Consider the following 13,707-nt stretch of genomic DNA (forward strand, 5'->3'; position numbering starts at 1 on the left):
ACAAGGATGGGTGCGAAAAACAAAAACATATCCAGTGAGTGGCCATTCTGTGGGCAAAAATGCCTTGTTAATGAGAGGGGTCAGAGGAGAGTAGCCAGACTGGTTCAAGCTGACAGGAAGGGGACAGTAACTCAAATCACCACACGTTACAACAGTGGTGAGCGAAAGAGTATCCCTGGATGCACAACATGTCGAACCTTGAACTGAACGGGCTACAGCAACAGAAAACCACAAAGATACACTCACTGGCCACTTTTTTTAGATATAGGAGCTACCTAATAAAGTGGCCACTGAGTGGATGTTAATCCTAATCTGTAATCGGGTACAAGACCCACAGAGAGAGTTAAGGAGTTAAAAAAAATAAAATCACACAATGCTGGCAGAATTGTCAGTAACTAGAGTGTCTGCTGCTCCCACTCACAGAGCGGTCAGTAACTAGAGGGTCTGATTCAAGATATCTGGCATGCGCGTCAGAAGTTGAGGTGAAAATATTTTGTACCTAATAATAAACTTCAATTGACATAGTATCTCTGATATAAAAAAGAATTGCCAAGGTACTGCACAGGACTCTGGACAAACAAAGAACTGGTACCAAATCTTACCTATTAGTCCAGATGCATATAGGTGTTAAGAAACATCTTAAAAGAGGGGCGAGTTAGAAAATCCAGAGCACAGATACAAAATGCTGGAAGAATTCAGCGGATCAGGACCCCTGACCCGTTGTGTGTGTGTGTGTGTGTGTGTGTGTGTGTGTATACACGCATATCTGCAGAAAGCCTTTAAGATGGAAAAGCCAGAAATGTTTCAAAAGAGAATCCCACTGCTTCTCACCTTGACAGCTGAACAAATGCCTGCAAATGTTCAGTTGAGTAAATAGAAACATCGAAAATCTATAGCACAATACAGGCCCTTCGGCCCACAAAGCTGTGCCAAACATGTCCTTACCTTAGGAATTACCTAGGGCTACCCATAGCCCTCTAGTTTTCTAAGGTCCATGTACCTATCCAAGAGTCTCTTAAAAGACCCTGTTCTATCCACCTCCACCACCGTCACCAGCAGCCTATTCCATGCTCTCACCACTCTCTAGGTACAGAGCAGATCTCCCTGACATCTACACTGTACCTACTTCCAAGCACTTTAAGACTGTGCCCTCTTCTGTTAGCCATTTCAGCCCTGGGAAAAAGCCTCTGACTATCCACACGAACAATGCCTCTCATCATCTTATACACCTCTATCAGGTCACCTCTCATCCTCCGTCGCTCCAAGGAGAAAGGGCCAAGTTCACTCAACCTATGCTCATAAGGCATGCTCCCCAATCCAGGCAACATCCTTGTAAATCTCCTCTGCACCCTTTCTATAGTTTCCACATCTTTCCTGTAGTGTGGCGACTAGAACTGAGTACTCTACAGTACTCCAAGTGGGCTCTGACCAGTGTCCTATATAGCTGTAACATTACCTCTTGGCTCTTGAACTCAATCCCACGGCTGATGAAGGCCAATACACTGTATGCCTTCTTAACCACAGAGTCAACCTGCACAGCAGCTTTGAGTGTCCTATGGACTCGGACCCCAAGATCCCTCTGATCCTCCACACTGCCAAGAGTCTTACCATTAATACTATATTCTGGTATCATATTTGACCTACCAAAATGAACCACCTTACACTAAATGCTGGGGATACTCAGCAGGCCAGGCAGCACGTGTGATGTCTCAGGCCAATGACTTTCAAATAGTCAATAATCTGGAAAATCAATTATTTTACTCTCTACTAGAGTCATCAAGTCATAGAGAGATACAGATCAGAACAGGCCCTTCAGCCCACTAAGTCTGCACTGACCACCAGAGAGGTAAAGCACAACCCATCAAGTTCTCAAACACCTCCAAGCATCCTTTCATATTCATCCTACCATAACCCAAAGGCATGACATTGGCTATGTTTCATTAAAAGTTTGAGGAGATTTAGTATGTCACCTAAAACGCTCACACGTTTCTCGAGATGTACCATGGAGACCATTCTAACTGGCTGTGTCACCACCTGGTGTGGGGGGAACTACTGCGCAAGATTGAAGAAAGCTGCAGAGAGTTGTAAACTTAGTCACCTCCATCACGGGCATGGGCCTCCACAGAGTCCAGGGCATCAACAAGGAGCGATGTCTCAACAAGGTGGCATTCATCCTTAAGGATCCCCCATCACCCAGGCCATGCCCTCTCCTCATTGCTACCATCAGGAAGGAGGAACAGAAGCATGAAGACACACACTCAACAGTTCGAGAACAGCTTCCTCTCCACTGCCATCCAATTTCTGAACACTACCTTACGACTTTTTTTATTTCAAATTTTGTACGACTTATTTAATTTAACTATTTTATATATATATACTCTCTGTAATTTACAGTTTTTTCTTGATTATTATGTATTGCATTGTACTGTGGCCACAAAGTTAACAAATTTTACCACATACTGTATGCCAGTGTTATTAAACTTGATTCTCCCCAAAGGTTCTATCACTCATCTAACACTGGGAGCAGTGGAACCTCCCAACACACGCACACACTCACATCTTCGGTGTATGGGGGGACACTGGGGCACACAGAAGAAACCTGCCTGGTCATAGGCAGAACATACAAACTCTGCACAGACAGCACTGGAACTCAGGATTGAACCCTCCTCACTGAGATTGTCAGGCAGTAACCCTCCTTTCTGTGTCACTGTTCCCTGCTGAGTGTTTCTGGTGACTTCTGCTTCTATTTCGGAGCGGTCAGTGCCTTGAGTCAGACTCCGAGGTTGAGCTCGAGTTAGGATGCAGTACAGCAAAGGAAATGCGCGCACTTGATGCAGTGAGGCGCACTCGCTGGGCTGAAGAAGGGCTGGGAGCTGTCGAGCTGGCTAAAGCTGCACAGAGGGCTTCCAAACTGCGCAGTGACTTCAAATTCCTCTATGATTTAGAGGTAAGAATTTGCTTGCAGGCTGGAAAAACTTGTAAATCTGATGGCGGAGGGGAAGAGACGGTTCCAAAATCAAGGAGTGTGGTTTTCAGGCTCCTGTACCTCCTCCAATACATAGGATTGGTCCCTGCCTTGGCACTCTGCCTCACCCTCTCAATGGATGCTGCAATGAGGAGTTTCCTTAGTCAAAGGATAGTGAATCTGTGGAATTCATTGCCGCAGACGGCTGTGGACGCCAAGTTGGTGGATATATTTAAAGTGGAGGTTGATAGGCTCTTGATAAGTCAGGGCATCAATGGTTATGGGGAGAAGGCAGGTGAATGGGGTTGAGAGGGATAATAAATCAGCCATGATGGAATGGCGGAGCAGACTCGATGGGCCCAAATGGCCTGAATCTGGTCTTCTGGCTTATGGTCTATTTCTGTTACTTTTATTTTTTTTTTGTTTCTCGTTGATGATCTACATATGCACGATTGATAATGGAGAAGTGATGCTCTCTCAGAGGGTTAAAAAACTGGATGGAGATTATAAAGATGAGACTCAATTTCTTTACAATCAAGGGGTTACTTAAGCAATTGACATTAGGTCATGGACAGTTTTGAATGACAGGTGGATTACAGGGAGTAGGGGGGAGAAAAGCCAGCCGGAGCATTCTGAAATGGCGGATAGATGAGATTTAAGCTGAGGTGGGCAGGGGGAGAACAAATTTGAGCAATGGTAATAATATTGTGGGTTAAGTGGCACCTTTACACTGTAAATCCATTCATGATAAGTAATGTGCTGCCTGAGAGAGTGAAGAACATAGATTTGATAGCAACTCTGAAAAGGGGATTGAATGAATCGTTACGGGGGATTAAAATGACGGCGAGGACAAGGTATGGGGGCTTTCATCAAGCTGGCAAAGCACAAAAGCCTCGTGCTCTTTGTGTGCGACATGGTTCTGTGTTTCTATATCAAAGGAAATATGATCTTAGAGAATTTTATTGGCTGGAGTTAATAGTACGTACACACTGTATCATGCCCAAGACACCAGAACTAGAATTAAAATCAATTGCAATCCTGAAACTTTTCCAGCATTTAGAAACCAGTCCTTAATTCATTCCCCCAAACTCCAATAAAGTCAAAATATTTTGGCTGTCTGAAAGACACAGTGACTTCTTCATATTCACCAGTATCAATCAGTTCTACTAATGCATTCATTGTGACTGTCATTTATTAAAGTTTTTATCCTTCCGTATAATTCAAGATATTTTCTCATGCTATTCAGGATTTGTAATGCGAATGTTTTCAAGAAACTGGTCCATGCTTTGATACACTTGATACTAATGCAGAAATCACTTATAGGAGACGACAGTCCCTGTCTGAATGAACCCAAGATATACTGACATCCACTCTGCCGAAATACGGAATTGTGCTGCAAGCTGTTTCCATCTCCCCGAATTGAATTGAATTGACTTTATTACTTCCATCCCTCACATACATGAGGAGCAAAATTCTTTACGTTACGTCTCTGTCTAAATGTGCAATTCATAAAGACAGGGTATCAAGCAGTTACAATGTGGGTCTGAATTAGACAAAAAGTGTAGCAGTAACCCGTACACTACTTTTAGCCACACCATACAAGAGTCCATAGCAGTACATCGCTAAATGTTAAAGAAAAAACCCCGCACGCCCTCGTTCATTGCATGCAGATCTCTTTCGTTAATACCACACAAAAACCGCCACTATTTTTGCGTTTCTTCCTACCTCGAAGAAGCTGACCCGGCTCATGGCTGCAGGAGTTCCCGGGCGGTCGGTGCTGGTGCTGGTGCCGGTCCCCCGTGCGATCTAAGGAGTAACCCCGGCGGCTTGCGCTCGCTGACAGCTCGGTTGAGTTAAGGGAGCAGAAGTCGGAATCAGAGAGTGTCTGGCAGTGGACCGCGTACTGACCATCTCCTCTCTGGGCCCTGGGAAATTCTATACAGGGTGGAGCTAAGGACGAAATGTGACTTAAGGCCAAGAATGGGAGCATCACTCACATCCACGACTCAATGACTCCACGAGAATTTAGCGCAGTCTTCAATTCCCCTTGCTCTACAGGAGGGAAAATTGGAACTGTTTCTTATTTCCCTCGCTGATTGCAACAGGAGAGTGTTTGACTACAAAGCTATCGTCTCTTGGAGTTGAGCTCAGACGTTTAGATACTGCTCTACTCCCAGCATCTCCCCCCTCCCCCACCCCATCCCCTCTTCCCCTCTCCCCTTCCACTCTCCTCTTCCCCCTCTCTTCCCCTCTCCCTCTCCATCCCCACCCCTTCTCCCTTCCCTCCCCCTCGTCCCCAGTCCTCCTTCCTCATTCCTCCATTCCTCCTCTCTCCCTCCCTCTCCCCCCAACCCATCTCCCTCCCAACTCCCTTCTCTCCCTCCCCCTCCCTGGGCTGGGTTGTTTTGCATATGAATCTACATTAACTGCTATCCTTAACATAGCCAAAACATCCCAAAGCATTTTACAGCAGCATTATCAAACATGGATCTACAACACAACATGAAAGGAAAGTTAAATATTTAGCAATTTCAGAGACAGCATACTCTTGCAGCCCAACAAGCCCATGTTGCTCAATTACACCTATGTGACAAATTAACCTGGTAAACCACAGGTCTTTGGAATGTGGGAGGGGAGGATGTTATGGTCCAGTCCGTGAAATCCACATTCCGGTTCATTGATCCTTATTCCGGGGTTTCCTATTTTCCCTTGTTCCATTGGGTGCCTTAATTGAAGCACCTGATTCTTGTTTTGGGCTGGCACATGAATACCTCTGCAAACCAAGGATTTCCTGCTGGACTGTTCCCTTCCCCTCCTCATCTGAATCCCTGACAGTTTCCTCAGCGGTCATCCCAGCCCTGCGTCCTAGGAGGGTCCCGACCCCGCGTCCTCGAAAGGGTCCCGGCTCTGCGCTCCAAGGAGGAGTCCCCGCTCCGTACCCAAGAGCTTAACCAAGCTGAGTCCAAGATCCAAGTCCTGCCCTGGAGTACCTTGCGCAGTCCAGGAGTCTCCCTCGCCCAACCCAAGCCACGTCGAAGAACCTCGTCTTGTCCAAGCCAAGGCTTTGTGTTCTCGTCCTGTCCATGTGCCTCGTCCTGTGCAGGAGTTCCATGTCCAGTCCTGTAGCCACGTCCAGTCATGTAGCCTAGCCATGTCCAGTCCTCGCCTAGTTCCGGGGTCCAAGACCCAGGTTCTGGGTCCCTGTCCAGTCTCTGGCTCAGAGTCCTCGCCCAGCCTCCTAGTTCCAAGTTCCTTGTCCTGGTCCCACTTTCCTAGTCTTAGTCGTAGCCCAGGCCCAGTGTCCTTGTCTCGTCCAGGGCCTGTGGCCATGTCCAGCGTCGTTTCTTCCTGACTCCCCTTGCTTTCTTGATAAACCTTGTCCTCTTCCTAGTACTTCAGTGCCTGTGTCTTGCATTTGAGTCCACTCCCAATGCCCCCTTATGACAGAGGATACCAGAACGTCCAGAGGAAACCCTCGCCGTCACGAGGAGATCGTACAAGCTCCTTAGGGACACCAACAGGGATTGAACCCAGGTTACCAGGGCTGTATAGTGTTACACTACCATGCTGCCACTTCCTGTTTTGGTGTTAAGTACAACTCTGTTCTGCGCATATCAATTAATATATTTAAAAGGCACTTATTGCACGTTGAAAAGTGCAGTAGAAAATAGGTGCAGTTACATTGCGTGTGGGTGCAGTAACATGAACCTGCAGCATATTCTAGTCTGAGCCAATAAGACTTGTATCTTTCTGATGAAGTGCTCCAAGGAACAATAAACACTCTAGTACTATTTGCTGAGATCATCATTCCTGTGGTCTCCAGTTGTGACAGCATCGTACAAGATGAAGACATTATGCTCAAAGCACGGGCCGTGTACATAAGCCACAGTCAGTGAACAATCAACACCTCATTTCAGATAATGGTTCTACATCTTTTGTCTCTCGAAACACACAGTGAAATGCATCATTTGTGTTAACAACCAACACACACTTGGGTGTGTGCTGGGAGCAGCCTGCAAATGTCACCACACATTCCAGCATCAACATGGCATTCCCACAATGCTTAGCACCAACATAGCATTCTCACAATGCTCAGCACCAACATATTATTCCCACAATGCTCGGCAGAACAACACAGAACACAACAAAACAAGATGCGACAAGCAACAAAACAACAACAGCAAAGCAAGTCCTGTCCCACCCCATGTGCATACAGTCCTCCGACCCCAGGTTAGGCCATTTTTGGCCTCCAGCCTCAAGCGGACTTGGACTCGAATATTGGGCTTCGGCTTTCCCAGTGGACTCACAGAGATCTGCAACCTCAGAGACTCCAGCGATCAGACCTCAACTTCTGGTCTTCTGATTGACCTTCAGACCTTGATCCTCGGTATCGACTGCAGCACCCACCGATCACCGAATACTAGGCCTTGAATTCTGGACTCGCCAGTAACAGGGCCTTGAACTCCAGTCTCATCGCTTCATGTACCCTGGAGGTAATCAGACTTCAACTTCTTTATGCATGTCCTTTACATTCTCTGATGCTTTGCACTCTTTGTAACCTTCTCTGCCTTCCACGTTACCTCAGACTTCCTCTATTATCCCTTTTCCATTCCAGACATCCCACCTCTCCCGGAAGTTCCCGGAGTCTCCCACATATTAATAGTGGCTCCCTGATGCCCACAAATTATATACAATATCCCGGAAATCAATTTTTTTGAGAGCGAGTGAGCAAGAGAGCAGGAGAGCGAGAGAGAGAAAGAGAGAGCATTGAGAGAGTGACCGCGAGAGCGACCACGAAAGAGAGAGAGAGCGCGCAAGAGGGAGAGATCACGCCATGACAGAGTGTTCCAAAAAAAGAAAATATAAAACGTACATCACCCCAGACTACACTAAAGTGTACCCCTGCCTAATAGAGGTCAAAAATAATGACAGGGTTGCTCGCTGCACTGTTTGCAACAGTGACATTTCTATTGCCCATGGTGGGTTAAGACTGTAAGAGACATGATGAGGTGAGTTTAACAGGTGTCATTTGTTCATTAGCATAGCTAACATTATTTAAACTAGCTGGCTAGCTGCTAAGGAGCTACTTGATTGCAAATATCCCACCTCTCCGGAAGTTCCAGGAGTCTCCTGCAAATTGATGGTGTTACCTCCCTGAAGTGAGTTTTTGCAGGGTGGGATGTCTGCCATTCCTTTCCTCCATATCTTAAAAACTGCTTTATCTCCAACCTTTTCCAGTTCTGATGAAAGTTCTTCAATCTAAAACACCATCTTATTCACCCATTTCCAAGTCAAAGTATTTTTTTATCAAAGTACATACAGCACTGTGCTAAAGTCTTGGGGACATATGTATATATAGCTGGTAAGACTTTTGAATAGTACTATATTTGTCAATATAGAGCAGAGAGTGAGTTTGTAAATGTGGTGGGAGAAAGGGATGTTGGGAACGGTGAGGGTGGAGTGCCACAGAAGGGGTGTGGAACAGGTGGCAGAGAAGGGGAAGGGGTTGGCACAGGTGCAGACACATCCAGCCCGAGACACCAGGCAAGGTCATTTGATTCCAAACAATTGGTTTATTGATTATTACAGAATGTCTCTCTGGTGCTTCCCACTCCCTCCCCTCTCCACTCCCCTTTTCCCAACTATGATTCCTCTCTCCCTGCTCTCTTCCCAGTCTCAGTCCACAATAGGGACCCATATCAGAATCAGGTTAATCATCACTCACGGAGTACTTGGAATTGTTTTTTACAGCAGCAGCACAGTACAGTGCAAAACATAAAATTACTACAGTACTGTGCAAAAGTCTTAGACACCCTAGCTATAGTCAAGTCAAGTCACTTTTTATTGTCAGTTCAACCATAACTGCTGGTACAGTACACAGTAAAAACAAGACAATGTTTTCCAGGACCATGGTGCTACATGAAACAATACAAAAACTACACTAGACTACAGACCTACCCAGGACTGCATAAAGTGCACAAAACAGTGCAGGCATTACAATAAATAATAAACAAGACAATAGGCACAGTAGAGGGCAGTAGGTTGGTGTCAGTCCAGGCTCTGGGTATTGAGGAGTCTGATGACTTGGGGGAAGAAGCTGTTACATAGTCTGGTCGTGAGAGCACAAATGCTTCGGTGCCTTTTGCCAGATGGCAGGAAGGAGAAGAGTTTGTATGAGGGGTGCGTGGGGTCTTTCATAATGCCGTTTGCTTTACGGATGCAGCGTGTGGTGTAATTGTCTGTAATAGCGGGAAGAGAGACCCCGATGATCTTCTCAGCTGACCTCACTATCCACTGCAGGGTCTTGCGATCCGAGATGGTGCAATTTCCGAACCAGGCAGTGATGCAGCTGCTCAGGATGCTCTCAATACAACCTCTGTAGAATATGGTGAGGATGGGGGGTGGGTGATGGACTTTTCTCAGTCTTCGCAGAAAGTAGAGACGCTGCTGGGCTTCCTTTGCTATGGAGCTGGTGTTGAGGGACCAGGTGAGATTCTCCGCCAGGTGAACACCAAGAAATTTGGTACTTTTAACGATCTCTACGGAGGAGTCGTTGATGTTCAGCGGAGAGTGGTCGCTCCGTGTCCTCCTGAAGTCAACAAACATCTATTTTGTTTTGTTCACATTCAGAGACAGATTGTTGGCTCTGCACCAGTCCGTTAGACGCTGCACCTCCTCTCTGTATGCTGACTCATCGTTCTTGCTGATGAGACCCACCACTGTCATGTCATTTGCAAACTTGTTGATGTGGTTCGAGCTGTGTATTCCAGCACAGTCGTGGGTCAGCAGAGTGAACAGCAGTGGACTGAGCACGCAGCCATGGGGGGCCCCCGTGCTCAGTGTGATGGTGTTGGAGATGCTGCTCCCGATCCGGACTGACCGAGGTCTCCCAGTCAGGAAGTCTAGGATCTAATTGCAGAGGGAGGTGTTCAGGCCCAGTCGGCCCAGCTTTCCAATCAGTTTCTGAGGAATGATTGCGTTGAATGCTGAACTAAAGTCTATGAACAGCATTCAAACGTATGTGTCTTTTTTGTCCAGGTGGGTGAGGGCCAAGTGGAGGGTGGTGGCGATGGCGTCGTCTGTTGAATGGTTGGGACAGTACGTGAGCTACAGGGGTCCAGTGAGGGGGGCAGCAGGGTCTTGATGTGTCTCATGACAAGCCTCTCGATACACTTCATTATGATGGATGTGAGTGCGACGGGACGGTAGTTGTTGAGGCAGGACACTGAATACTTCTTCGGCACGGGGATGATGGTGGCGACCTTGAAGCACGTAGCCTTAGACTTTTGCACAGTACTCTATACTGTGCTACATATAATGCCTTGAGATTCATTTACAGGAGCATAAAGAAGCACAATAGAATTTATGAGAAGCTATACATAAACAAAGACTGACAAATTTCCATATATGCTACCAACATAGATACTGGACATTCCCATCAACCCCATACACATATCTCCCCAAAGCCTATGGTTTCTCACACCTTGATTCAGGTTATGTGTGAAAGAATAGATTATGGCGAGACAAAGGATCCTTCCAGCAGCACCTATACAATGAACAACTTATAGTTGTTTATTAACCTAACAAATGACACATCCCAGAGGTGTGGAAAGAAACTGGTGTACCTAGAAGAAAGCTGTGCAGTCGTAGGGAGAACTGCAGACTCCACACAGGCAATGCATACAGTCATTTTTCTATAATTCTCACATGTGTTTTGCTAAACAATTTCTTGAGCAATATATTGTTATCTTTTTTTAATCATTTAGCATGATCATGGATAAAGAAACATAATATTTATCTGCATGCAGTAACTAACCACCTGGTGTCAACAAATCAACTCAAAAAAAAACTTATTCTGGATGATTTTACCAAGGTTAATAAGAGTTATAGATTCACACAGCATGGAAACAGGCCTTTCAACCCAATCGGTCCATACCAAACAAGATTCCCACCTAGTCTCGCTTCCCTGCGTGGAATTCTTTCCTTTACTCCCCTCCTTTACTCTGTTTCCCCATGACTGTGTCGCCACCCACAGCTCCAATCTGCTAATTAAATTTGCTGATGATACTACACTTATTGGACTAATCTCAAATAATAATGAGGCAGCCTACAGAGAAGAAGTGATGAAATGCTTTGAGAGGTTGGTCATGACTAGACTGAACTCCTGCCTCAGCAAGGACTTGGACCCATTGTAAGTTGCCTATTCCCACAATAGGTCAATGGCAGATGTAATCTCAATGGCTCTCCACACGGCTTTAGACCACCTAGACAACACAAACACCTACATCAGGATGCTGTTCATTGACTATAGCTCAGCACTTAATACCATCATTCCCACAGTCCTGATTGAGAAGTTGCAGAACCTGGGCCTCTGTACCTCCCTCTGCAATTGGATCCTCGACTTCCTAACCGGTAGACCACAATCTGTGTGGATTGGTGATAACATATCCTCTTCGCTGATGATCAACAATGGTGCACCTCAGGGGTGTGTGCTTAGCCCACTGCTCTACTCTTTATATACCCATGACTGTGTGACTAGGCATAGCTGAAATACCATCTATAAATCTGCTGACGATACAACCACAGTTGGTAGAATCTCAGGCGGTGACAAGAGGGCATACAGGAGGAAGATATGCCGACTAGTGGAGTGGTGTCGCAGCAACAACCTGGCACTCAACGTCAGTAAGACAAAGGAGCTGATTGTGGACTTCAGGAAGGGTAAGATGAAGGAACACATACCAATCCTCATAGAAGGATCAGAAGTGGAGAGAATGAGCAGCTTCAAGTTCCTGGATCTAACCTGATCCCAACATATTGATGCAGTTATAAAGAAGGCAAGACAGTGGCTATACTTTATTAGGAGTTTGAAGAAATTTGGCATGTCAACAAATACCCTCAAAAACTTCTATAGTTGTACTATGGAGAGCGTTCTGACAGGTTGCATCACTGTCTGGTATGGAGGGGCTACTGCACAGGACTGAAAGAAGCTGCAGAAGGTTGTAAATCTAGTCAGCTCCATCTTGGGTACTAGCCTACAAAGTACCCAGGATATCTTTAGGGAGCGGTGTCTCAGAAAGGCAGTGTCCATTATTAAGGACCCCCAGCACACAGGGCATGCCCTTTTCTCACTGTTACCATCAGGTAGGAGGTACAGAAGCCTGAAGGCACACACTCAGCGATTCAGGAACAGCTTCTTCCCCTCTGCCATCCGATTCCTAAATGGACATTGAATCTTTGGACACTACTTCATTTTTAAATATACAGTATCTGTGTTTTTGAATTTTTTTACATCTATTCAACATACGTAATATTTTTACTTATTTTTTTCTCTCTGCTAGATTATGTATTACTTTGAACTGCTGCTGGTAAGTTAACAAATTTCAAGTTGCATGCCGGTGATAATAAACCTGATTTTGATTCTGATTCTGACACAGTGGTGTCAAGAAAATAACCTTTCCCTCAAAGTCGCAAAAACAAAGGAGCTGGTTGTGGACTGCAGGAGGAATGAAGACAGGCTAACCCCTATGGACATCAGTGGATCTGGGGTTGAGAGGGTGAACAGCTTTAAGTTCCTCTGCATACACATCACCGAGGATCTCACGTGGTCTGTACATAACGAATGTGTGGTGAAAAAGGCACAACAGTACCTTTTTCACCCTGGACGGTTGAGGAAGTTTGGTATGGCTCCCCAAATCCTAAGAAATTTCTACAAGGGCACAACTGGGAGCATCCTGACTGGCTGCATCACTGCCTGGTATGGGAACTGTACTTCCCTCAATCGCAGGGCTCTGCAGAGAGTGGTGCGGACAGCCCAGCGCATCTGTAGATGTGAACTTCCCACTATCCCGGACACTTACAAAGACAGGTGTGTAAAAAGGGCCCGAAGGATCATTGGAAACACAAGTCACCCTAACCACAAACTGTTCCAGCTGCTACCATTCGGGAAACAGTACTGCAGCATAAAAGCCAGGACCAACAGGCTCCGGGACAGCTTCTTCCACCAGGCCATCAGACTGATTAATTCATGCTGATACAATTGTATTTCTATGTTACATTGACTGTCCTGTTGTACATACTATTTATCATAAATTACTATAAATTGCACATTGCACACTTAGATGGAGACGTAATGTAAAGATTTTTACTCCTCATGTATATGAAGGATGTAGGTCAGGGGTCGGCAACCTTTTTGCCTCTGTGGGCCGGATCGCATATTAATGAGCGGACGGTGGGCCAGATAATTGCCATAAAAAACTTGAAATATGGGAATTATCCATTTAAATACATTTAGTTATGTTTTGCCTTAAATTAATGAACAACACATGCTAGAAAATCATTTGTGCTTAACCAAGGATGCCAATTAGAAATCAAAGAACTCAATTTAGTTGCAATTTATTTCAATCAAGGCATCTTTTGAATCTATTAAAAGGACACAAGGAATCTTTAAAAATAAAATGTATGAACATGATGCATTGAATGGTGGTAAATTAAGTATAATAAAAAAGAAAATTTTAATGCAAACAGTCCATACATCACTGTGAAACTTGATGTTGTTTGTTACTTGAAAGCTTCTCAATATTGGGTGTCAGACTCGTTGATGCCAAGAGCAAGACATTATCCAGATGGGCATCAGTCAATCTTGTTCTCAAATGGTTCTTGGTGTGCTTCATTTTTGAAAATAATTGCTCACACAGATAAGTACTGCCAAACAATGAGGCCATCTTTTTTGCATGGTCCACTAA

General features: G+C 45.4%; 1 protein-coding gene across 2 annotated transcripts in view; it reads right to left on the reverse strand.

Annotated features, from left to right (window-relative positions):
* The window catches only part of LOC134355247 (very-long-chain enoyl-CoA reductase-like), a 113,663-nt gene extending 108,749 nt beyond the window's left edge, over positions 1 to 4,914 (reverse strand). For both annotated transcript variants that reach the window (XM_063065040.1, XM_063065041.1), the window contains exon 1: positions 4,691 to 4,914. In XM_063065040.1, coding sequence (XP_062921110.1) covers positions 4,691 to 4,714 — 24 coding nt within the window. In that variant the 5' untranslated portion in view covers positions 4,715 to 4,914. The remainder of the gene's footprint in view (positions 1 to 4,690) is intronic.
* Between the last annotated feature and the right edge of the window lie 8,793 nt (positions 4,915 to 13,707).

The sequence above is a fragment of the Mobula hypostoma genome, chromosome 12 (genome assembly GCF_963921235.1).
Source record: "Mobula hypostoma chromosome 12, sMobHyp1.1, whole genome shotgun sequence".
In the NCBI taxonomy this organism is placed as follows: Eukaryota; Metazoa; Chordata; class Chondrichthyes; order Myliobatiformes; family Myliobatidae; genus Mobula; species Mobula hypostoma.